The following is a 25,127-nucleotide window of genomic DNA, read 5'->3' as shown; positions in this document are numbered from 1 at the left end:
CCCCCTCGCCGCCGCCCTGGGCCCGGGGCCGGCACGGCGCGGGGAGCAGCGGCCGAGGGGCAGGGCCGGGCGGGGCGGTGCCCGCGTGGCCGCCATGGCAACCGGGCCGGCCCCCGGGAGGCGGGAGCAGCTGCGGTGCCGGCGCTGCCATGGCCGGGGCGATGCTGGCCCTGCTTGCTCTGCTCGGCGCCTCCCAGGTGCGCCACGGCCACCCGGGGCTTCGTGCGGGGGCCTCCGGCTACGGCGGGGAGCGGGGAGGGGCCGCGGCGAGGGGGGCGGCGGGGCCCCGGGACTAAAGAACTCTTTTCGTCCCGGTGCTGTCCCGCCCGGCTGGCGGCTGACGTGGGGTGGGGGCTGCTGATCCTTTTCATTTGGTTCCAGGCATTTTGCTGGGCTCGAGGGAGGAAAAAGTAATGTCTGGGTGAATGACGTCCCGCTTGTTGCTGCTGTCGCGTTTTCTCCCTGCTGGGTTGCTCATGGTTTTCCTCCATGGCAGCCCGGTCTGTCTGTCCGCAGTTCTGTGTCATCAGTGCAGCCCTGCTCCCGGCAAGGCGAGCAGCAGGAATGTCAGGTGGCCGTGGGCCTTCAGGGTCACCCACGGTACTTCTTAGCTCTGGACTGAGCTCTCCATTTCACTGTTTTATCTTGCAGCAGCGCAGCAGTGCTTAGCTTCCACTCTTTTTTTGGAAAAATAGAACAAAAAGGTGAAAGATGATTTTCTTCCATTTTCCTTTAAAATGCATGCATGGCCCTGAGTCTGACCATTCCGGTGTTTAATGCTTCCCCATTTCCAAGATGTAGTTTTTCTTTCTTGACCCATTTTTTTCCCCTTAATTCTTTTCATTTTGTTATTTTTACATCTTCTTGAAGTGGCTGTTGAATCTGTTTCATTTGAAACCTTCTCCACTATTTTCTTCATTTTGGAGTCTGATTTACAGATACAAATATTTAATAGCAACTTTGATATAAGAAATTTCAGCATGTATGTTTTGCCTTCTAACTCCAGAGCTCCCCAGTCCAAAGGACTTCATTAACTAATTTTCAGTTTGTTGAAGTTTTCTCATTTGCAATCCAAACCTCTAGCAGCAAGCCTGCTTCTGCTTATCTGTCCTGTTAATATAAATTGAATAAGTGAATTTATGATGCTTCAACACACTGTTACTTTCAGCTGCTATTTTCTTTGATCCCACCATCATGGAATTTGGTTACTAAGGAATATTTATTTTGTACTTTCAGGTTCTAAAAGCATATGATTACTTCTCTTCTTGGAAGGAACAGCAGCAGATGTACAAACTAGACATAGGCTGGCCTAAAACTCCAGAAGACTTCACTGGCCAAACATTTTGTGTTGCTGTTGACTCTCTTCATGGTTTGATCTATGTAGGACAAGTGAGTGTGAATACTATATTTCTTTCTTTGTTTTTCAAGTGTATTTTACCTTTGAAGAATCCTGTTTAGAATAGGACGTATATGTCTATGTATATATGAATAATTTTTGTATCAAAATCAAAGAAAATGTAAGTATAAATGTCTCTGATATATCTATTTTCTTAAAGCAGTTCTGTTACCATATTTGTTTGCACTTTTGAAAAAAAAATCATTAAATTTCTGTGGTATGAATGCATGATCCAACTTCACTGAGTTACAGCGGCTTCTTCCCTTAGCTGCAAGGGAAAATGTGATTCTGTGGCAACTGAATCTTCCACTCCTTCAGGCCTTGTCCCATGAAATCAAAATGACACAGCTCTTTCAACCGGTTACAGTAACTGAGTTAAATTATCTCCTCTACCCAGTTCCATCCATCGGTATCTCTAGGCCCTGGCTAAGTGGAGGGAATTAATTGTAAAGCACAGTATGAGTACTTGAGTGCCATGCAGCTAATAAGCACAGTTACAATTTTTCATGCCTGTGTTATGCTGGGCATATTTTTCCACAGGAACATAAAATCACAATTTAAAATGAAGGCCAAGATAGCTGCAGGTGCTTAGCTGCTCTGAAAGCTGGACTCTTATATGATTTAAAGTGAAAGTCAAGGCTGAGTGGAAGGTTTTTCATGCTAAACTTAGACCCTTCTCTCTCTTTCCTTTTCTAGATAGAAAAGAGGTCTAGTAGACAATCATCTGAGGAAATTCTTATGGTTCATGAAACATTGCAAAAACTTCACAAAGAAGAATTTAAAAAAATATGAACACTTGCTTATTATGTTTTCTTTAGATTTTGTTTTGCCTTTTCAGAGGGGAGACAATGTGCCAAAAGTGCTTGTGTTCTCAGAAGAGGGCTATTTTCTTTACTCCTGGAATGATACAGTTGAAATGCCTCATGGTATCTTTGTATGGAACACTGCAACAGATAGTTCAGTGTGGGTCACGGATGTTGGAACAGGTATGCACGGTGGTGATATGAGAAGTATTAGATGGGGAAGAAAATGTTAACAGTGAAGATTTTGCTTTAAACAACTCATCGTTTTAAGTCTCTCAGACAATTCTGAGGCAGATTTGTGCTTTTCTTGCTGTGAACAAACTTCCCAGGTGCTGCACAAAACACTCCAAAGTCGTGATTTGTGCTACGTGTCTGCTTACAGCTGCTGAGCTCATTAAGTACTCCTCCCTGCTGCCACCCAGAAGTATCGGAAAAAACCCACGACTTCTGGCTAGACCTGTTGTTTATCCTAGGTTTAGTAACCTTAATACAGTGAATGAATATTGCTGTAGCCTATGAACTTACAGTCATAATCTCACTACAGAATTTTGACTGATGAATTAATATCACTTGTGAGTATCAGATTTTTTATCTTTGCAATTGGTTTTAATTTGGCACTTTTTTTTTTCTTTAATTCAGGGAAATATGGACACACTGTGAAACAGTATAGCCCTTTGGGTAAACTTATGCAGGTCTTGGGCACACCAGGAAATGCTGGTTCAAGTTTGATTCCCCTGCAATTTGATCAACCAGCAGAGATCTTTGTAGAGGAAAATGGAGATGTATATGTTGTGGATGGAGATGGAGGAATGAACAACAGATTGATCAAACTATCCAATGGTATGAAAAAATGAACTGTCACAGTAGTTGACCACTGAAAATTGAATTTTAAATAACATGGCTTGAGAATACTTTTAAACAAGGAATAGGTAGAACTGTCATTTAACATTAGAAGACCTTGTTCACTCAGATCCTGTTTTATTGCTTGTCACTTCAGGAAAAATCTCCTAATCATTCATGAGAAGAGGCTGAGAGTGTGAGTTTGTTTAGTCTTTAAGAGAGAAAGCTAAGGGGGATTCTTATTGCTGTCTTGAAGTCAGTAATGGGAGGCTATGGAGAAGGCAGAGCCACGTGTTTCTTGGAGATGCACAGTGAAGAATGCAGAACACTAAGCAAGAGCTGCAAGAAGGGGAATTCCAATTCAATTTTTGGAAGAAAATGTTCATAGTGAGGCTGGTTAGACAGTGAATAGTTTGCCCAGAGATGGTGTACACTCTCCATTCTTGGAGATACTCAAAAGTTATGAGTTAGGAGGAACCTGATCTAATGTCAGAATTCAATGTATTAGATTAGTCTTGCTTTGAGGAGCAGCTTGGACCAGATGGTGTCTGGAGATCTTTTATACTTAAATTGTTCTGTGATTCTAATTAGCTTACTCATATACCCCAGTTAGGGTAGTGAGTGTGGAATCTGCACATGCCTATGGTTGGGATTAGTGGAGGAGATACTTTTTCTCCATTGTTCTCTCATAAAGTAGATAGTTTCCTAATACCTGGGTTGCGAAATGGTGAATTGTTAAAACCCAGAACTGCCACATAACAGATATAAAAAATCAATTTAGTAAAGAAATGAGTAGCATAATCAGCCAACTTTTCTTTTTCCTTTTTTTTTAAATTCGGTGCTTAACAGAATCTTAGACTATGGCAGAAATGTACTATTGGTTATGGTTCTGTAACTATAGTTCTGAAACCACTAGTAATAATAATCCAGTAGTGACTGTAGTAGTTCCAGTATATGTATCAGAGGTACTGTGTTTAAAAAGTTTAGAAATTTCACCTTTTACAAGTTACTCAAAATAATTTTGTAAGGGAATGACTTAAAGATGCTTTGTTTGCTGTTTTCTCACTGTGATTTTTTTACTTTCCTTTTTCATGGTGTTCACTGTTTAGATTACAAAGAGATATGGCTGACTGGAACAAACGGGACCGGCATTGGTCAGTTCAAGATTCCTCACAGTGTAACAGTGGATGGTTTTGGACGGGTAAAGAGTAAAAGAAAATGATTTTTTCTTTCGTCTTTCAACAGACCCCATTTACAATGTATTTGAACAAAACAAGCTTTATTTCTTCTTTATTAGAACTGTTGGGATCTGTATCATTTTATGGGGGTTACAGTTTTCATTGTGCTAGTCATGAGCTGAAGTTTCCCACTGCAGATTCTGCCGGTGTAGCTGACTCCAAGGTTAACACAAGGATTCTGATCAGTTACATTGTCAATGTCCATGCAACAACTGACTGTTTCCCTGCACTTTGTAACAGGTTACCTGTAACATTTTGAGAGTAACAGAGAACTCTGTTCTGTAATAAATATCTATGAAAGCACTTCCACATCAGGGGGCTTTAATTTCATATTAGAAAATTCCAGTAAGTTTAAGATGATAGTGAGGCTCCAGCTAGGTTATGGACATTACTCTTTTTTTCCATGCAACTCGAGGCATTCCAAGAGTCCACTTCTGCCAGATGTTAATTGTAGTCTGGCTGTGGTCTGCCATTTTTGTAGACAAATTATGCAGCTGCTTCTTTTTCTGTTTTAGTGAAAATAAGGTAGCTTTGCTAAAACATGACTGGTTTGAGCTAATTCTGCTGATGCTATATGAATCCGAATAAGAAATGTAAATAAAAATCACTGCTCTGCCAAAACTGGCAGAGTGGGAAAGAGAACAGGAGGGGCATGGTCACTTTATAGCTGAATGTTAACTGAGTTTATTCACCACAAGAGAGCAACTGTGATGGGCTATGATTTTATTGCCAACATAGTGTTGAGGATGAGCCTATGTTAAAATATAATCCTTAATTCCTAAGAAATCTAAGAGAATGCTGTAGTTGTGTTTCATTAAAAAAAAGATGTCAGGGCATCTTGTTTATTGCTCCCTTTTCGGTGATACCCCAGAAAAGTCATGAAGTTTACTTACCAGACTGATGCATTGTCAACAGCTAAAACTTCAGTGATTGTTGTACAAAAGATGCCTTGACTGGAACTGTCTAGTGGTGTTTGCTGGCTTGTACTGTTTGTGAACCCAGTTACCACAGGGTGGGATAGAGACAAGCTCTGAAAAACTGATAAGACAAAACAAACTGAACATGTTTTAAGTGTTTAAATTGCTCGATATTTGTAGTTGTATTAGGCATATCAAGAGTGCTTGTAGATGCAGTCATCACGGACCTGGATAATGAAGAGTGACTACCATTGAAAAAAAAATTTTTAGTGGGGTGACAGACCTTTATACAGATCTTTAGAATTAAATGTATGGGAATATGTCTTCACAGTGGGGGGGAAAATCCTATCGAACATATCCATATCATAGCCACAAAAATGAAGAGAAGACACCAGTTTCTCCGTTAAAGTAGTATAAAATAATTCATGTATGTCAACTACAGGCCAGTTTTGGTTTATATCCGGAAGTCTTATCTACTGATTTAGTTTTGAATGGGAAGGTACATTCTTCCAAGTTGTATCTCTTTTTCACTACAGGGAACTTGCTCTTATAAGAAACTAATGCATTTGCTCTGTTCTGTTTGTGAACAGCCATGATTTTTCTTCTTAACAGGTATGGGTTGCAGACAGAGACAACAAAAGAATCCAAGTTTTTGATAAAGTCACAGGAGAATGGCTTGGGTCTTGGAGCAGCTGTTTTTCAGAAGATGGACCCTATTCAGTGAGGTATTGTTGAACAGTTCCTCTAGACACATGCAATTACATAAATAAGGTGTACTCATACTGGTGAATTAAAATGTTGATTTAATGCCTGATGACAAGGAGTTAACCAGTTTAATAGGGTACTGTACCCTAATCATATGTAAAGATCTGCACAGTTTTATCTTGACAGGGAAATCCTGACTTTGTAACAAGTCCCGTGGATTTGAATGCAGGATTGGGAACTTCATTTTAAAGTTGTTGTGTTATTAATATTACTGTTGCAGCTTTTACAGGCAGAAGGATTGTCTTGAATGAGTTTTCTGTAGCATAATCTGTCTCAATGAGCAGCCATGTGAAGAGCAAGACTTGGAAGTTAATTCTCAGTGTTTTGTTGCATTTTTGTCTGTCATAACTTTCAAAGATGTGACTATTAAGGAGTTTTTGTTTGTATAAAAGTTCATGCTTGTGTCAAAATGAGATGTCATATGGCATCCATAATTCAAACATATGTGTGTCTTTCACAGGTTTACTGCGGATTACAAGTACCTGATTGTAGCTCAGCTGAACCTCAACCGGTTAGCAATCTTGGCAGCACCACCAGTGGGCGCTATTGGGGACTGTGTTACGGTCCACACAATCCAGCTGGCGGATGAAACCAAACCGCACCTTGTGGATGTAGACATGAAGAGGGGAGCGATCTATGTTGCAGAGATTGGAGCCCAGCAAGTACAAAAATTTGTACCCTTAAGCTGATGGTTTCCCACAACTGCCATGGCACAAGCTCTGTGACACACAAGACCTATGATCCCATTTCCTGGAGTTTTTTGTAGCTTATGTTTCCTTAGACAAGCACAGAATATTGTGCTGCCAGAACCCTTGAGCTACGAATCTGTCTGTTCTGTTCTGCACTTCTGGAGAAGTACCTGGGCTCATTTTATTAATGCTCTGGTGGTTTTTGCTTTTGTTGCAATTGAAAAATGGAAAGCATTTTAATTTTATTTTATAGAAACTTTATAAACACAACTGTTGTTCTTAAATGTATGGAGTCATCTTGGGGCTTCTCTGCTTAGCCTGTGTGTGTTGTTAAATGGTCAGAACTGTCTGAAAGAAATTGTATAAGTTATTTCCTGGGAAGAGAGGACTTCAATGTTTCTTCACTTTTTTTTTTTCTTTTTGAATCATTGTGCTGATACTGTCCAACACCGAATATAAGGATGTATTATGCTAAATGAGATGCTGCTGGATATTGGAGTCAGTACTGATACTGGCATCTGCCCTAGGTGGTTAATGACATTAAGTATTGAAATCTGTTTTCAGCTCTAGCTAAAATGGTGAAGTCTGTAATAAGCTTAAGTTAAATTGATATTAAGCACTTCAGCTCAATTAAAAGTATATGTGCACAGCAGCCAAGTACTGATTCTTAACTCAATCAGTTCTTAACCTGATTTGATTTATATCAGCATGAATTTTCTGTTCTGTAACGTTTCACAGGGGAACATATTGAAGTTCAAGTCATTTTAAGTTCCTCAAGAAAAACAAATTGCAATTAGCTAGGAAAGTCTTAATCAGCAGTAGGGACTGGGAGACATGATTTTCTTCCAATTTATTTGTAGCACTGTCAGTTAACAGCAATGCATCTGTTTTAATTTGGGGTTTTTTAACTGTTTTGTTTCCAGAACTCAGACTTCATCAACTCCACTAATGTCTAGAGTTAAGTTTCTTACCCTATATTCTAGCAGATGTCTCCAAGCTCTGTCCTAAAAATATGCTGCTTCTTTCCATTCCCAGACCAGAGCGGTTCTGTTGTCTCTACATGTTGCTAGAAGACTTTATAGCATAGAAGGAACTGGATATGGAAAAATGGGATGGGAAAAAATGGCATGGCAGAAATGAGACAGTGAATAACTGATTACCAGAGTAAAGCTGTGGATCTACATTCCATATTTTCTAGCTCTTCAAAACATTTAGGAGGATTTTCACTGTTTCCACACACTTATTGTACTGTGTGGATTATTTTAGTGCTAATTACCAGCTAAGAGTGGCAATTTTTTTCTACTTCCATGGAAAGGGAATATGGCAAATAGACTTATACTGATGGGAAATACCCATTTCAGTGAATGTTATCAAAAGCAAATGCTGCTTAATTTGGCAGGTTTCAACCTATGATCACAAATTTGTGAGTCAGCAGATGGAAAATCTGTCCAGAAAAGTCAGAATCATACTTTTTGTGGAAGGTAACTCAGCAGTGGAGCCTGATGGCCTGATTTTAGTGCTATTTGAGATTAATGCATTAACTGTGAATGCTTTGGTTTTGGCTACATCCAGAAAAACAAAACCGGATCTCATCTGGGTCTGTTCTCACACAAGCCTGAGAACCAGAACTTCAGGGTTATTCACTAGCAGATATGGTCCATCACTCACATGGTCTTGAACGGGAGCTAGTTAGCAATATTTATTTGCTGAAAAAGTAGCAGTACTTCCTCTAAACCTAGATGGATATGTCCACACAGTGTGTCGTGTGGATTTTCTAACTAGTTTTCCACGAACTCAGGGATCTCTGCTCTATGAGTAATTTAGCTATTTCTTGCCTACACAAACTGGATTTATTTTCTTAAATTTTACTGTAATATCACGATATTTGAGTGTATCTCAGTGGTGTAAGGAGTCCAGGTATATCCTTCCTTCCTGATCACATCCTGTCATGGGTTTGACACATCCTCTCCTTATTTATTTTTCCTTTGTCACATCCATTTGGAACAGAACTTAACGCTCTCTGGGAACGTTGCTTCTGTGTTCAGTAAAGTAATAATGCACTTTTGGATGTTGACCGATAGTTCTACCAGCTTCTGTTTGCTGCACAGATCTGCTTTCAGCTCCCTTTTTACATGGGCTTTTGCAGCCCCTACAAATGGGGAACTTTCATCCAGTTTTGTCTGGCTTTGCTGAAATAGGCCATGGTGCCAACATGTGCCTTACCACTAGGCATTTGGGTATTTGTGATAACAAGGGACAAGGGATGCTCATTATTAACTAGTATGAAATGCTTGACTCCTTTTTGTCTCTGTGTCTGTGACCAGAAAATGATTTTGTGCACTAACTTTATTCTATAAAGGTTTTCTTATGTATCATCTTGAAACTGATTTCTGAAAAAACGCGTAGTAGAATAATTTGATAAAATAAATTGAGAATTTCCCATTATTAAAGTCTTGAGTGCTTTATTTCTGTACTAATATCAATACACTTCATTGCAAGGGATTACTTTTCTAAGTATGGGGCCCTCGGCACTTTAGTAAGGTATTTAGTAGCTTCTGATACCAACACGCAAATGTAATCTAAAATTCTGTGTTGGCTTTATACGTTACTATTTCTGTGGACAATCTCTTTTGCATTCTAATTTAGGTATCAAGACAGACACATAAATATCTCTCATATGTTTCCCTCTGAGTAATTAGTAAAATGGGATGATGAGCTACATAAGAGCCAAGTTTAAAGAAATATTTAAACTGTATACCCTTATGATGCTAATAGGGAAATTAAAAAGAAACTCACAAAACATTTCTTATGACAAATTGCGTTTTATTTTCAGAAAAGATTTACTAAACAGTCAATTGAGCTTTTAGAAGGTCAAAAAAGAACTTCTCTTTGAGTTAGAAATACTTGCACAACAAGAAAAATAACATACTCCAGTGGTACCTAACCAAGAGGTTAGGTAACTAAGGTGATTGCTAGAACCTCCCAGAAATCTAATTTTAGGTAGTAAGTGCTAAATTTTAGGTGTAAGCAGTAAGCACTGGAATATTGAATTAATGGAAATAAGAATATTCTATATTTTGATGTCTCCAATTTTGCAGACTTTTTTTAATTGACCCTTTTCTTTAAGGAAGTACCACAACTGTTAGCTGGATGATGTTCCCAGGAGGTAAGACCAGATCACATAGTCTTCTCACTTCACAGAATGATAGAATGGTTTGGGTTGGAAGAAACCTTCAGGACCATCTGGTTCCAACCCCTCTGCCATGGGCAGGGAAGCTTCCACTAAATCAGGTTGTTCAGTGCCCCATCCAACCTCACCTTGGACATTTCCAGAGATGGATCATTCACAGTGTCTCTGGGCAACCTGTGCCAGTGCCTCAGTAATCATGATTTTTCTATGATGCTAAACAACCTTTTTTTATATGTGTGTTTCTGTTCTCATAGTCAGCAATTTATTAACAATATTTGTCTGACCAAAACAAAAGAAACCTGAATCAGATTTGTTCTATGCAACATCAGATCAGTGAGGCTGAACCACCTCAATAAAAGTTGAAGGGGAGGGTACACAGGTATGTCTGCAGGTCTGCTTGTTGCTGTAAGTTCACTGCCTCTGTGAAAGTGGTTACGAATCTTTTTGAAGCATTAAGCAGTCAGTTGCCTTAGTTTACATTTTCTTTAAAATTTGCAACCTGAGAAACCACCTCAAGTGATCTATCATGAAGAAGTGTGTTTGCAATTGTTGAAGTTGCTTGTATAAAACGTGAGAGGGCACCAAACCCCTGCTGATGCTTGGCATATTTAGTGTGAAGATATATTTTGCAAATGCAAACAGCTGGTGTTTCCTGAATGTTTTAAGTCAATAAAGATGACAAATTGCTCCAGACCTCCTTTCTTTTTTCAAAATAGACTGCTTTAAACATAGCTGATCATAGAATCATAGTATTTTTTTGCTTATTACTACTGGATTTATATCGATCTTTTATTTCCATTGTTTTTCCTAGAAAAAAAATCAGTAATTCAGTGTCCAGAGATAACTGGATGTGGTGAATTAATCCTTGTAGTCCTTACATCATTGGTTGTAATAGAATTACTCCTGAAATGGTGCCTTGGAAACATAATAATTTATAATAGTATAACTGTAGCAGCATAATTACACCAAGAGAGGGATGCCAGTATATTTCCCTACAGAGGTGACCCTGAGTGAGATTAGAGCTAAGCTTACTTAATCTCATTCACCAGTTTTATTCTACCCCTCCTTTCTCAGCCTTTGTTTAAAAATCTTGCTCTGATTTTTATTACTATTATATTCTACTTTGGGGGTTTGCATCTGCAAAAATTGTATTTGCCAGCAGTTGCCATAAAAAAGTTAGAACACAGACTTTTCTTCAGGTAAATGTTTCAAAATATTTGACTCTTTCAGTGTTCATAAAACATCAGTAATGTTGCTTATATGAAATTTTAAGGCATATTAATTTATGCTCACAGGAGGATTTATTTGTTACTGCATTAAAGCCAAAGTGACAGTGAAACAAATGAGATATTGAATAGACATACTTAGTATCACGTGTTTTGAGGCTGATGAAACCAAACGTGTGTAACTAGATCTGCAAAACAGAGGTGAAATCGTTGCCCAGTTACATCAGGAATAAGCCTAGTAATTCTGTCTCAGCTGTGGTGGGATCTCTTACAAACAAATTAAGACTTGAGAAATCTCTTGAATAACTAAAGTCTAGGTGTTTTAATCCATCCTAGTAGTCAATAAACATCATTATGAAGGAGAGGCTTTGTATTTAGTCTGGATTAATTTGTCTTCAACCTCCTGTTTTCTGTTTTCAGGTAACTTGGAGACATAATATGGAATTACTTTTTTTCATATTACCCATGGAGTCATTTACAGATGATGCCTGAGTCATCTTTTGCTCTGCTCCTTGTTTAAACTGTGTAGACTGGAAAAGTTGACTTGCAGTGGAAAACGAGTAAGACTTTTAATTTCAAAATGTTTTCTTAGCACTTTTTAATAAAAACAAACAAATCCAGAAGAATGTTTACTGTGTGACAGAAAGTCTGGATATTAGAACTGCCAAGCACTAAAGCTATCTGTGTGCTATACAGGGGTAATACTATATCCCCATGATTTGATGAGGCTGAATTTGTTTCTGCTCCTAGCTCTCAGTGCAGTACAGTACTGCCTCTGACAGTTGTCAAAGGGTGACTAAATGGTCAAACTGTAAAGGAACCCTTATGGAAGAATAGACCAGAATAGATACTGAGTTTTTTATCTGTGTTTACTGTTGAAGTGCTTAGCAAATTTCCATGCAGTTAAATTTAAAGAAAAAAAAAAATCCTAACACACACAAAACCAAATGAAAAAAGCCACTACACCTGTGTGGGAGGTTTCTGTAGATATTCAACAGAATCTCTACAGAATGGTTGTACCTTGCTAGTTGACATAAACCATAATGAAAGAGTACATGTATTGGATACACAGCCATGAAATCTATTACAGGTCTTTGGAAAAATCTCTGAGCATGTATGTTAGGATAATCCAGAAAATAAAGTTTACTTAAATTTTCAAAGGGCTTTTAGCAACATCCCATTCTAAATATCCATACAGAAATTGCATGGAATGAGAAAGAAGGAATAGTTATTGAAGACTAATTAAAATATTATACATTAAATATGTTAAAAACTAGTTGCTGCTTAGTGTATTGATAAATGTTCTGGAAATGCATTTGGGAAGTCAGGGACAGAATGCTCTGACAATGCTAAGCTACTTAGGCTTGAGACTAAAGACAAAAGCTGCAAATAGTTGCAGAAGGTTATCATGGGATTGACTGGGCAATAAAATAGCAAAAAAAATATAACATTTATAAATAAAAAATCAGGTAAAACTGGTAAAAAAAGTTTAATTTTATACACTGTGATATCTTTGATATAAATTGCCATTTAGGAAATTATTCCAGCTCATAAGACAAGATTCTTTGAAAATATCAGCTTCCACAGAAGCAATCAGGAAACAAAGAGAACAATGGGTGGTACTAGGAAAGTACCAGATGATCAAACAGAAGGCATTGCAATGCAGTTATGTGAATTCCTAGTGCACACTCATTTTGAATAGTGCAGGCAATTCTGCCTCTTCTTTCCCCTCCTAATCTCAGGAAGTCTGCAGCAGAACTAGAAACAGGAGAGCAGGGGAAGAAAAGTCTGTTAAAAATCCTTAGTTGTATCCAGCTACTGTGTTAGGTATCATCAGCATTTTGTCACTTAAGGCCTGTGTGTGAACATGCCGTTTTCCCTATATCTGCTGCTCTGAACTGGTTTGGCTTCAGAACTCTGTGAAGATGTACAGTCAGCTGGCATGCCAAGGTCAGGGGGAGAATGCAGATAGGCAGAGACATATGCTGTCTGTTATGCAGGAGAGGTTAGCTTGAAAGAAAAATAAGAGTTTGCAAATATACTAAGGTTTTAGTGGTGAAGGTACTTTTTGAATTGAACATACAGTCACAAAGTCAGTTCATTTGTCTTACTGAAAATCAGAAGTTTCAGCAGAGGAAGTCAGAGTTGTCCTCACTCCAGCTGGTCAGGTTTGAACTTCTCCTCAAGGGTCATGCTCTGGCTGCTTGTACCACCTGTCCACCATCCTAAAGATGAAAAGTGCTAGACTTGCTGCATCAGGTACCAAAACTGGAAAAAAATACTACATTTTTAGGTAACACACCATCACCCATGGTCTGACACAAAAACAAGGTAACACAAGCTAATTTTTGTTCAAAAATTGGAGCAGTTGAAAAATCTTGGAATTAAAATGAAGGTGCTCTTTCAAATGTTTTGATGATTTCCAGCCCAGACACAATGCTGCTGGTCGTGCTGGTTTATTTCATGTGCATTAGTGTAGCTGGAATAAGCAGGCAGAAGATGGCTCTTAGCTCCCAAATGGGACCTCCTCCTGCAGTGTTCGTAGCAGAGGGTGACTGATCTGCAAGCAAATGCCCATAATTGTCTCTATAGGGTTGCTGTAAAAGAGAAAGGAAGGAAGATGTCATATTAGGGGCATGGGCTTCAACATGTGTATAAATATTGCAGTGAGAATATGTACTTAATCCATTAAGCAGTAGACCTGAAGGTCAGGGGGAGGAGAGAGAAGTGATTCTACTTAGCAGAGTCCACACTAACTCTGTAATAAGGCTTACTCCATCTTACTTAATGCCCAGTCTAACTTCAGAGCTTTTAATATGAAAACTCTAGAAAATTGTTGTAAGAACAAATTATAACTAAGGGTTGCCACGATGTGCCTCCTAGTTGTTGCCTTAACAGGGGCTTTGTGATGAATGATGCTACCAGACAAAAACAGAAAGAAAGTTTGAATCATCTATAGGACAAATAACAAGCTGGAGGAATTAAAAATATTTGGGATAACTTTTGATGTGGTACTTTTCCAATTGATTAGAAAATGCTTGCCTGTGTTCTTACAGGGATGAATGGTGCAGCAGAGATCATGATTTTCATTTTGCCCAATTTCCTTGTAATAAATTTCCTTCTTTCTTATAAACAACTCAGTCAGGAGGAAACTCAGACAATATTTGTCAAACATCTTTTATGAATTAAGCTGTTACTATTAATAGAGTCAAGGTGTTGTTTTCCTGATAGCTATGTCTGATGGTGTTTCCCTAGCCAATCCAGGTGGATCTGCCTCTGGAGCAGAGGGCTGCCAAAGACAGCTCCCATCACATACTTAACCTTCTCTCTGACCTGCTGCTTTCTGGTCACAGTTTCTCCATTCTTGCACAGGTTTTGGCAGTGCACGGGTCTTCATCCCTGCACACAGCTCCCCAGCAGTGAGGAGAGGAGGACAGATTGCACATCAGGAAACCCTGACAGCGCTGGAGTGGCTCATGTTAAGAAAGTCTCTTTTTTTTTTTAACCAGGCACTGCAAAGAAAAATGCAAGCATTTGGGTATGCAAGGCCTTATGTAACATTTACTTCTTTTTTTTTAAACAATTATCTCACTAAGAATATGACCTTCCCCAGTAAATGTTGACTTGCTCAAGAAACAAAAGTCATGTAAACTTCAGAGTTTATATGTTGCATATAGTATATATCCTAAACACCAACACACATTCACTCGTGTACAGATTAAATATATCAGGAGAGGTATGCAGCAGATGCAGTATATACAATCTAACATTCATACATATGTATGTTATTTTAATTTAATCTTTATTGATCTAGTCTGGGTCCCAGGCATGCTGGGAGAGAAGAGTGGTAGCAAATGCTTCTATAACGAAACTGCCTAAGCCACCCAGTATCAGCAGTAGTTCTCTGCTGTGTTTGCACTGTACAGAGACAGCCCTGGCCCTGGAGGCCTTTACCAAGCAAATAGGCTGGTGTTAAAGAAAAGCAATATATAATTCAGTAAGACTATCTGAAACCTCCATGCTTTCAAAAGGAGGTCAGTTTTCAAGAGAGAGATCCGTTAGATCAGCTCAGGTGTCCCAAGGAATGCTATTGCACCAGTCTAACTCACTGCATTAAACCCAGTGTATGAGTTTTAATGGATTTTATGACATCCCCCGTTCTCACTGTTCCGCTTGGGGGAAATTTCAGCTGGGATAAGAAAGGAATAATAGCTACTTGATCCAAAATCTTTATCAGAGAAGGAGCATTTACAGCTTAATCTAAAAATCTCAAACCCCATATTATTTCAAAAGAAAAAAAAGAGCACTTGGCACTGCACAATACATGAGATAAAAGCCTGCACGTTGCCAAGACAGCTTGACATAAGCACATTGCAGATAATGAAACAGTGGAAAAATTTAAGAAAGAAAATTTTGAGCACCTTCTAAAAAGTTTTATTATAAATATGGAAGAATTTCTTTTTCACTGTAATGTGCTTAGAGGTGAATCCAAGTAAACAAAGCATTCAGAATTTAAGTAGAACACAGTGGCATTTAATGAAAGCACAAGTCCATGACACAGGCTTGAAATGTATCCTTTTTGTTAAAAAATGATTTATGTGAATCTAGTCAAATTAAATGTGATTACCAGTGCATATATTTAAAGAGCTAGTGCTGGGATAGAGCTATCACTGGAATAGTGATCTCAAATCTGAAGTGCAGATTAAGCCCCAGATCAGGAATGGCAATTGCTAACATTTAAATAAATACCAACAGGCCGAGTGGCCAGTATTCCCACCGCTCATCCCCTGCCAGGCTGTGCCTCCACAGTAAGGGTGAGTCAGAAAACTGGGTACATCCTATGAAGCGTAATAATTAAATGGGCTGAATCCTCAATGGCTGGGTGTTCAAAATGCAAATACTGCTGCTTTTTAAAATTCAGCAGAGAATTTATTAGTTTTTTATAAAATCAGACACAGTGGAGGAGGGATGAGGGCTAAAACTGAAGCAATACTGGCAACTCAGAAACTGGGGTAAATCAGATTGGGTTACTTCATTTTTGTTATGGGATAAGACTATTTTAGCTGCTGCATTTGGTTTAATTGCTTGGCCTCAGTTTTTTTAAGTGGGTGAAAGCAAACCTGGAGCCTCAGGTTGGTCCCTTATTTTTTGTTTTCTTGCTTGCTCCACAAAGGGAGGGAATGAAACAAAAGGGGAAGCTGGTTGCCACTTCTGCACCTACAGCCTGGAGAGGTCTCCAGGTGCCCAGCATGGGTGGATTTTGTTTTGCAGCAAACCCAGCCATCCACAGACCACCCCAAGGGGACAGAAGGGAAGAGGGAACAGAACCAGCCCTGGACAACTTCTCCTCCCATTTTTTTTGCATTTGTCTTACTTGGGGCTCAGTCTTAGATCCTAGCTTCTGGTGTCCTGTTCCTCTTCCTCAACAAGGCTGCTGAGGAAACTCCAAGGGACTACAGCAGGCTTATCAAACGACAAGCTGAAATGATCGGTAAAGCCAATCATGTCACCTAGTTGAAACTTTCCAATAAGCCCTAATGCCTTTCTACTAAATATGGCTTTAAATTCAGCAAAGGACATGTCCTCTGCATGAGATAATTTCCATTTGGTATTCCTGTGGAAAATATGTCAGGTTTGGCTGTGCAGTGAGCCTGGAGATGTCCAAGGAACAGGAAGCTGAAGGAGGAGCTTCCAGCAGAGGACACTGAATAAGACAGGAGCCCCTGGGGAGAAAATAAATTGGTGATTGTGTCATTAAATATTGTAGCCATGATGCATGTGGAGAAAAGACAGATTTAGAGTTACACAGATAATATTAAGTCTGACACTTTCTATGCTTTTGCCTGCTGGACTTAGTAAACTTAATAAGGTTTTTAATGTGCATATGTGCCTGTAAAATAATGTGTTTTGACAATGTCCCTTTAACCTGGTAATCCTGTTTGCAATTCACAATACCTCAAAACACAATGCCATTTAATGAAAATGTGTAAAGTGAACCCCAAGACACAATTGAGGAGCACATCAAATTACAATGCAAAGTGGGCTTTCAGTGTTACTCAGAAAGAAAGTAATCCATGTCACCAGAGGTGGGCTGCTGCTTTGGATCTTACTCTGTCTTTACAGTTTTCGTTATAGCTACGTCCAATGGTTTTTCCAGTGTATGTGCTTAAGTGGAAGGGAGAAAACTGTTCACCGGAAGTCTCAAGAACCAACAAGAAAAACATTCTTCTTGGTTTGTCAGTTACTCATTTTTGTTACTTCTGTAATCAGCTCTATCTTTTGATCCTTCTTAATTTTATTTTGCTCGCCTTGCCTGTACACAGACACACAAATAGAACAGGCCAGTGTCCCCTCTCACAATGTAAGATTCAAAAATTAGTTTTTAATGAAAGATGCATCCAGTCTTTTTCAAACAGAAATAATAATTTGAGTCACAACAAGGACTATTAAACAATTCCCTGTAGTGAGCTACAATTGGTGTTTTCCTCTCTACACCTCTCCTAATTGTTCACTATTATTCTGACTGCTTATATAGCTTTGATGGGTTTTGATGTGCTCAAGATGCTTTTGCAGAGTATTTTCCTAGACTGTGGTGAGCAGAATTATTATACGGTTGGTCCTAGCATCTTATTGCTTTATAAGTTAAGATTTTCTTAGTCCTAGCTTGCTAAAATTTGCAAATCAAATTACTTTTAATTTGAAGGAGAATGACCCGATGGTAGTCTCTGCTGAGTTCAGCTACAGTAAATCAAAACACACTCACTGTAGCTGAAATTGTCTTGAAAGCAGAAAGGCAGTTGCACTGTGAATCTGTGAGGGTGGAGGTGATGAATTATACTGTGAAATAAAATGAAAACCAGATGGCACTTGCCAAACACCAACGCAGCACAGTTACGCATAGTGGAGGCATAACCACACAGCACTTATACAAACTTGTTACCTTGATCCCCACCAGGCTGCTGAGCAGACTCAAGTTTGAGTTTTGCTGAGGTGTCTGGTGACATCAGGGTTTTGTGAGATGAAGACAAAGCAGCAGCTTGGGCTGAATGAGCCCAGGCTAGAGATGAGATGACGGACGGGCAGTTTGCCAGGACCTCCCCAGCACTGATTGCTTTGCCCAAAACTGCTGCATAGTTTGGAGCCCCCACTAGCGCCTGCAGGGCAGGGAGCTGCTGGCTGCTCTGATAACGGGATGAGGCAGGATTTGAAATCTGAGTTTGTAAGAGTGTGGTCTTTCACCGTGCTTTTACGACAGCTCAGGCATCACTTTGGTGGCCACAAATAGTTTTAAAACCACAGCTTCAGATGCATTATGAACCTAAACTTGGTGGAGATAAAACTTGTAGGAAAGATTAAAACCCTGACTGCACTGCAGCCAGGAATAAAATTGTCACTGACAGCTACAGAAAAACTAGGATTTCCCCCTATGCAAATACATCGCATATTTTGTTGTTGCTAATATGACCATTCACAAGACCTATAGCAAGAACAAGAAGATACAACCTAGTGGTGAGGGATTCATGTCAGGGTTGGGTTGTCTCTGCTGCTCCAAAGCATCCACAGTTTATAAGCTGGGTAGTGCAGCTGTAAGTGAACAGAAGCTTTTGCACAGAGAATTATTGTTTATTAAATGTTGCTGTTCAAATTTCTTTGCAACTTTAAAGTAGATTTTCCAATCAACAGATGAGTCATACCCCAGTCCTCTTTATTTTGCCAATAGACAAGTAGGAAGACTCAGCTTATATACATCTTGGAATATTACCAATTTGCGATTCAATTTACTGTCATAATTGTTTGTTGTTCTGCTTTGTTTCAGTGAAAATGATGGATCATAATAATTATTTTGCATATTGTACTTCTCCTTTAGTCCTTAGATCTAGAAAGGGATTTGGACCAGTTTTCCTGCAAATGAACCACAGTAGAAACATACCATTTTTATTTATAAATACCTAGGTTAATCTTTATTATCAGCGGTCTTTATTATCATCTCTTTTTAGCAACATTAAAGAGGAAAATCAATTCCCAAGAAAATCCTTCTGGCCACTTTCCCATCAGCTGAAAGGTCATGGCACTGCAGAGTTAAACCTCATCATCTCTACATGACTATTCTTACTGGGTTTGTTCCAGTTAAAATATCTTGTGAAATGGTAACATTAGTGCTTCATGATTAAATTCAGCCATTTACAGAAGATCCCCTTTGGCTAGAATTTTCCACCCTGCAGATGAGATGCAGTAACTGATAGCATGCCTGGAGCAAAGGAAGGTACAAATCAAAACTGGAGATGCCAACAGATCATGTAAGTACGCATTTGTAGGGGTTCTACCACGCTGTGGCCCTATAAGGTGCTCAAGGTGAAAAAGTTTGATCCATTGACATTGCAAAACCGACTCCTCCTTTGGCCCGGGTGAGTGTTGCATGTCACAACATAGGAAGGTTCTCTGTGGGAGGGCTTCCAAATGAGATTGCTCACCTGCCACATTGTAGAGGCAAGGGTCTAATAGATCTGTTAGCTATTTTTCTTCCAAAACCCACCTGCAAGCTGGTCCTGACCTGGGATGTGCACCTGCTGGCCTAATGCTCTCCATGGGAAAACAATGTTTGCTCTTTTTTTTGGCACTTGGAGGAGGGTCCCAATTCCAGTATCTCGGTTTTAAAGGCTATGTCCATTCTATTAAAAATAACAAAACAGAGGGTTTGATCTGTGTCCCTGAGTGATATGCACTGTTTCACATCCACATTGCCCTGTAGCACTGCCACCCCATCCTCTCTCTGGATGTCTTCTGGTACTCTGCTGGTGCCCCTTCAGCAACAGAATTATGATTTAGAGGGTGGGAAACTTTACCTTCTTTTCTTTTTCTGAAATAATGTAAGGTTTGCTCTGCAATTCTGAACTTCAAAAGCCTGTGGGTGGGTGTTTTGTTCATACTGCTGTGTGGTGTGAGGACATGCGCCAATGTTGGAGGCTCAGGTTCATTCATGGTATCTTCCAGGAGGAGTTCCTGGGAAAAAACTCTCCAGAAGCATGCCGGGGCTCTCTCTTGAAAAAAGTCCATTGAAGTGCTCAGGCCAGTCCATGAGGAAACTAAAAGTTCAGCACTGAAGAGTTGTGGACCAGTGCTCAGCCCCCACCCTGCCCGAAAATTACTACTGTACCAGGAGTCAGCACCTTATTTTAGCAAGAACAGTGTTACCAAATGAGCAGGAAAAGAGTGACAAAAGTTATATCCATCACTCACTTTCTACTAGGAAGCAGACATCAGTCTGTGCTGGGTTAAGAACTGGCTGGTGGGCCAGGCCCGGAGAGTGGTGGTGAACGGTGATGCATCCAGTTGGCGACTGGTCACCAGTGGTGTCCCCCAGGGATCAGTTCTATTTAATACCTTTATTGGTGATCTGGATTAGGGGATTGAGTGTACCATTAGCAAATTTGCAGATGACACTAAGTTGGAGGGGAGTGTTGATCTACTGCAAGGCAGGAGGGCTCTGCAGAGGGACCTGGATAGGTTGGAGAGTTGGGCTGATTCCAACGGGATGAAGTTCAACAAGGCCAAGTGCCGGGTCCTGCACTTTGGCCACAACAACCCCTGCAGCGCTACAGGCTGGGCACAGAGTGGCTGGAGAGCAGCCAGGTGGAAAGGGGGTGCTGATTGACAGGAGGCTGAAGATGAGCCAGCAGTGTGCCCAGGTGGCCAAGAAGGCCAATGGCATCCTGGCCTGCATCAAGAACAGTGTGGCCAGCAGGAGCAGGGAAGTGATCCTTCCCCTGTACTCTGCACTGGTGAGGCCACACCTTGAGTATTGTGTCCAGCTCTAGGCCCCTCAGTTCAGGAAGGATGTTGAGGTGCTGGAGCAGGTCCAGAGAAGAGCAACGAGGCTGGTGAAGGGACTTGAACACAAGTCCTATGAGGAGAGGCTGAGGGAGCTGGGGTTGTTTAGCCAAGAGAAGAATAGGCTCAGGGGAGACCTCGTCACTCTACAACTCCCTGAAAGGAGGTTGTAGCCAGGTGGGGGTTGGTCTCTTCTCCCAGGCAATCAGCAATAGGACAAGAGGGCACGGGCTTAAACTGTGCCAGGGGAAGTTTAGGTTGGATATTAGGAAGAAGTTTTTTACAGAGAGAATAATCAGACACTGGAATGGGCTGCCCAGGAAGGTGGTGGATTCACCGTCCCTGAAGGTTTTTAAGATGGACTGGATGTGGCACTTAGTGCCATGGTCTAGTAACCACGGTGGTGTTGGATCAAGGGTTGGGCTTGATGATCTCAGAGGTCCTTTCAAACCCAGTTGATTCTATGATTCTATGAATACTGTTAGTATAATTCAGATTAAAAATATCATATATATAAATCTAGCAGAGAAGGAATCCTACATCTCTCAAGTCAAAGTGCCTCCTGGGACTTCTCCCAGGGAACTCAGCTCATGCCTCACCCCCCTCTCAAGGTCCCATTGAGAATTATGATTTCATCTTACGCAAAATACCCAAAGTTTTTGGCAGAATACTTGAAAATTAATACTGCAGCACAATCACGGAAATTCCTCTCATTTTAATGGGATTTTCTGCCTGGCTAATAAATAAATTGTCTTTCAAATGAAAGCTGTCTCTGAGCCTGTTCTCTCGCTGGATTCTGGCCCAGCTGATGGAGAAGGAAACTCCAGAGAATTTCTACTCTCTCTGACAATGATCATACTGTTAAGTGATGTGTAGTGGCTATTTACTTATTTATTTACTGTTTTACCATAGTTAATATGTGTTGCATTGCTGCCTGCTGTCTCTCCCCATTTGTTTAAAAAGAATGTTGCACAACCCAATACTTGGGTTGTATTTTCCCTCCCAATGTATTAGCCACACAAATATGTTGTTGTTGTTGTCCTCTCCTGTCTTCTAGCCCCGGGGATAGTTTTCTGCCATAATCATCCTTTATCTCTCTTAGGTTTAGCTCTTGTAGTGCATTTTCCCTAGAGGTGAGTGAATGGATAGACAAACGGGGCCAACAATGAATGAAAGCAGCAGGGCTGTATACCCCAGCAGGGTAAAATGCTGACTACCAGCACTGCTTTAGACAGTCATAATTTATTCTGAGTTACCTTACTGGTCACGATCTCTACAGGTCATTGCTGTGCTCTGTAACCACAAGCTTCTCAGACCAAGAGTTCTACATTTTTATTTATCTGTGAGGCAACCAGGACAGCAGCAGCACTTCTGAACATAAATTATAATTCATTCTGGCACTGTGTTGTGCTGTGTTAATATGAAAATGCAGTGCTGATTTTGTTTATTTGTTTTGTGTAAGGAGATTGATGCTAAATTTCCCCCTGCAAATCCAACAGGATCGTTGTGGTTTAAGATAATTGCATAGCTTAACACAGTTATAAAACTGCAGTTGATTCTGGCACTGGGAGCCTGCCTTTGATGTGTCTCAGGTTCATCTCCTGGAACTGTCTGCCAGTTTGTCCCATGATCCATCATTTATTTATTTAAATTTAAAATAATCAAGATCGGTTCCCAAGGCCCTATGGAACTGCCATAATAAATTATGCAAAAGTACTGTTAAGTTAAGCCTCAGCAGTTCAGTCAGCCAGCTATCTACCTCCACTGTCAGCTGGAAAACATGTCTCTGCCTCATCTGAAAACCCTCTTACATAAATGCCTTTTGCAGTGGGCCTGGAAAGTCAGCAAATTTTATTCTTCAAAACAAAAAGAGGAACAATTTCCAGAGCCATCAAATACAACACTCTGTAAGAGCTGTGCTTTTCCCAGTTACTAGGTGCTAGAGCTTCTGAAGAAAGCATTTCTCGGTGTTTCAGGCTCAGTGCACAGAGGAATTCACTGTGCACACACACACAAAAAAAAAAAAAAATTTTTTTGTGAGAGGGCAAGGCACTCTTAATCCAAGCACGGAGAATAAGTAAAACTTCCAGGGATGAGCCCAAATATATTCTCTCTGCTTTCCCAGGCAAACACTCATAAACTTCAAGAAGATGTTGAAGCACTGAGCAGAGCTCCTGAGGCACCAATATCTTATACTCTGTATTGAACCTGTGTGGCAAGGTTTTGGTAGTGGGGGGATCTACAGGGGTGGCTTCTGTGAGACTCAGCCAGAAGCTTTCCCACACAATGCCAGCCAGCTCCAAGACAGACCCACTGCTGGCCAAGGCCAAGCTCATCAGAGAGTGCGTCCAAGATAAGAGTTAAACAGGGGAAAAAAAACCTGGCAACTTCAGCCAGAGAGGGGAGTGAGAATATGTGAGAGAAACAGCTCTGCAGACACCAAGGTCACTGGAGAAGAAGGCGGAAGAGGTGCTCCAGGTGCCAAAGCAGAGATTCTTCTGCAGGCTGTGGTGAAGACCATGGTGAGGCAGGCTTTCCCTCTGCAGCCCATGGGGGTCCACAGTGGAGCAGGTATCCCCCTGCAGCCCGCAGAAATGTGTGGTGAGATTACTATAACCCCCATTCCCTGTCTTCCTGCACTGTTGGAGAAGGTAGAGAATTCAGGAGTGGAGTTACACTCAGGAAGAAGGGGAGGTTGGGGGAAGCTGTTGCAAGATTTGGTTCTATTTCTCATTATCTTACTCATATTTAACTGGTAATAAACTAAACCAATTTCTCCAAATCAGAGTTTAATTTGTCTGTAACAGTAACTGGTGACTGATCTCTCCCTGCCCTTACCTCGACTCACGAGACTTTTGTTATATTTTCTCTCCCATGCCCAGCTGATAGGGGGAGTAACAGAGGGGCCTTGGTGGCCACCTGGCACCCAGACAGGGTCAACTCATCCCATACTCCCAAATATTCTGCTTGGATTTCAGTTGTTGAGCTCATGAGGTATATTTACCAGCATCTAACCCTGAGGAAACCGTCACATGGATCATGTTGTCAGTGTTTGTGCCCAAGAGGGAAAGCTGTATGTGTCTAATGAGGCACATTGTATGAAAACTGTCAAAAGAGAATGCTAGCAAAGAAAAAATAAAGTTAGAAATAAAGTAGGCTTAAAAATAGTGGAATTATTTCAACTATGACTTCCACTGTAGAAGCTTTAAACTCTCACTTTATCCCCTAAAGCCCATGTCCCTGGTATCTCCTAAATAACTTCCCAGTATCCTATTTCTTCCTGCTCCTGTCAGTACTGTGACAAAAAGGTCAACTGTTACAAAATGACCTATGCTTATATTATTAAATTCCTTTACCCTCCAAAATGCTTGGCCATGTCTAGTCTGCCTGATGGCTCTGCTCTTTGTTATGCAGTAACTCCTGTGGTCATGAATTGTCTGGAAAGGGCTTGTGGGCCCAGGCCAAAACCATGCCAAGAACTTTTTGCAAAAGTTCAAGACAATTTCAGCAATTTCAGTTGCATAAAGCACCCTCTGTAATCAGCCGAGGATGCTGCCCATCCAAAAAGCTCTTTACTCAGGAGACTCAAGCTCTGCAGTTAAATCTCAGCTTGTTGTCTGTGTGCACTTTTGGTCACCACAATAGCTGTGCCTTGGGATGGATTCTAAGAACAATCCAGGCAGACTATGGACACAGTACTAAGTGGGAATAATGCACCTTTCTGAAATGTGGTTCTTAAACACAAAAAAGGGAAGTGTAACGAAAACTTGACTGAATGAAGACTAGACTTTAGCTAGATCCCTAAATCCCATTTTTCCAGATTTGATCTCTAGACCTTATAATACCAAGTAGAGCAAAGTACAAACACTTTCAATTGTAAAGGAGTTATATTCTCTTTGAAAATCATCCTCTGCAGATTTCAGCCAAGGCCACATCCCAGATGTGGAGAACTGTGGGGTTCTATCTTTCAGCATTTTGGTAAAGAAGCAATCTCATTGGAACACTAAATACCCTGGAACCAATATTAAATATTGTGTCATGTTGGAAGGTTACTCACCCTCCTCAGTATTTTCTGAAGGAAAGACTCCTTAGAATATGGAAAAGTAAAAGGCTGTAGGATCATTTGTGGACATCCTATTAACTGAGGCTGTGTATTGCCATTTCTAACATGGCTTTGCTGAAGTCTCCAAAACAACTCAGCTTTGAAGCTTGCAAGAGCACTAAAAGATCATTCA

At 40.4% G+C, this 25,127-nt stretch overlaps 1 protein-coding gene across 1 annotated transcript; it reads left to right on the top strand.

Moving 5' to 3' along the window:
• Positions 1–74: 74 nt before the first annotated feature.
• Positions 75–9,098, top strand: NHLRC3 (NHL repeat containing 3). The gene is made up of 7 exons (XM_050331662.1): positions 75–197; positions 1,237–1,389; positions 2,235–2,382; positions 2,839–3,039; positions 4,149–4,240; positions 5,807–5,919; positions 6,420–9,098. The coding sequence occupies exons 1-7, from the start codon at positions 150–152 to the stop codon at positions 6,646–6,648; spliced, it is 984 nt and encodes a 327-aa protein (XP_050187619.1). The 5' UTR covers positions 75–149; the 3' UTR covers positions 6,649–9,098.
• Positions 9,099–25,127: the final 16,029 nt, after the last annotated feature.

The sequence above is a fragment of the Myiozetetes cayanensis genome, unplaced genomic scaffold (assembly GCF_022539395.1).
Source record: "Myiozetetes cayanensis isolate MyiCay16 unplaced genomic scaffold, myiCay2020 scf5-8, whole genome shotgun sequence".
Lineage (NCBI taxonomy): Eukaryota > Metazoa > Chordata > Aves > Passeriformes > Tyrannidae > Myiozetetes > Myiozetetes cayanensis.
The sequence above is the reverse complement of the archived record's forward strand: the minus strand, read 5'-3'. Positions and strand labels throughout refer to the sequence as shown.

Coding starts and splice junctions, on each gene's coding strand:
- NHLRC3 (XM_050331662.1), top strand. CDS start 150: ATGGCCGGGGCGATGCTGGCCCTGCTTGCTCTGCTCGGCGCCTCCCAG. Junction 2,383..2,838: donor GGTCACGGATGTTGGAACAG/GTATGCACGGTG, acceptor TCTTTAATTCAG/GGAAATATGGACACACTGTG. Junction 4,241..5,806: donor CAGTGGATGGTTTTGGACGG/GTAAAGAGTAAA, acceptor TCTTCTTAACAG/GTATGGGTTGCAGACAGAGA.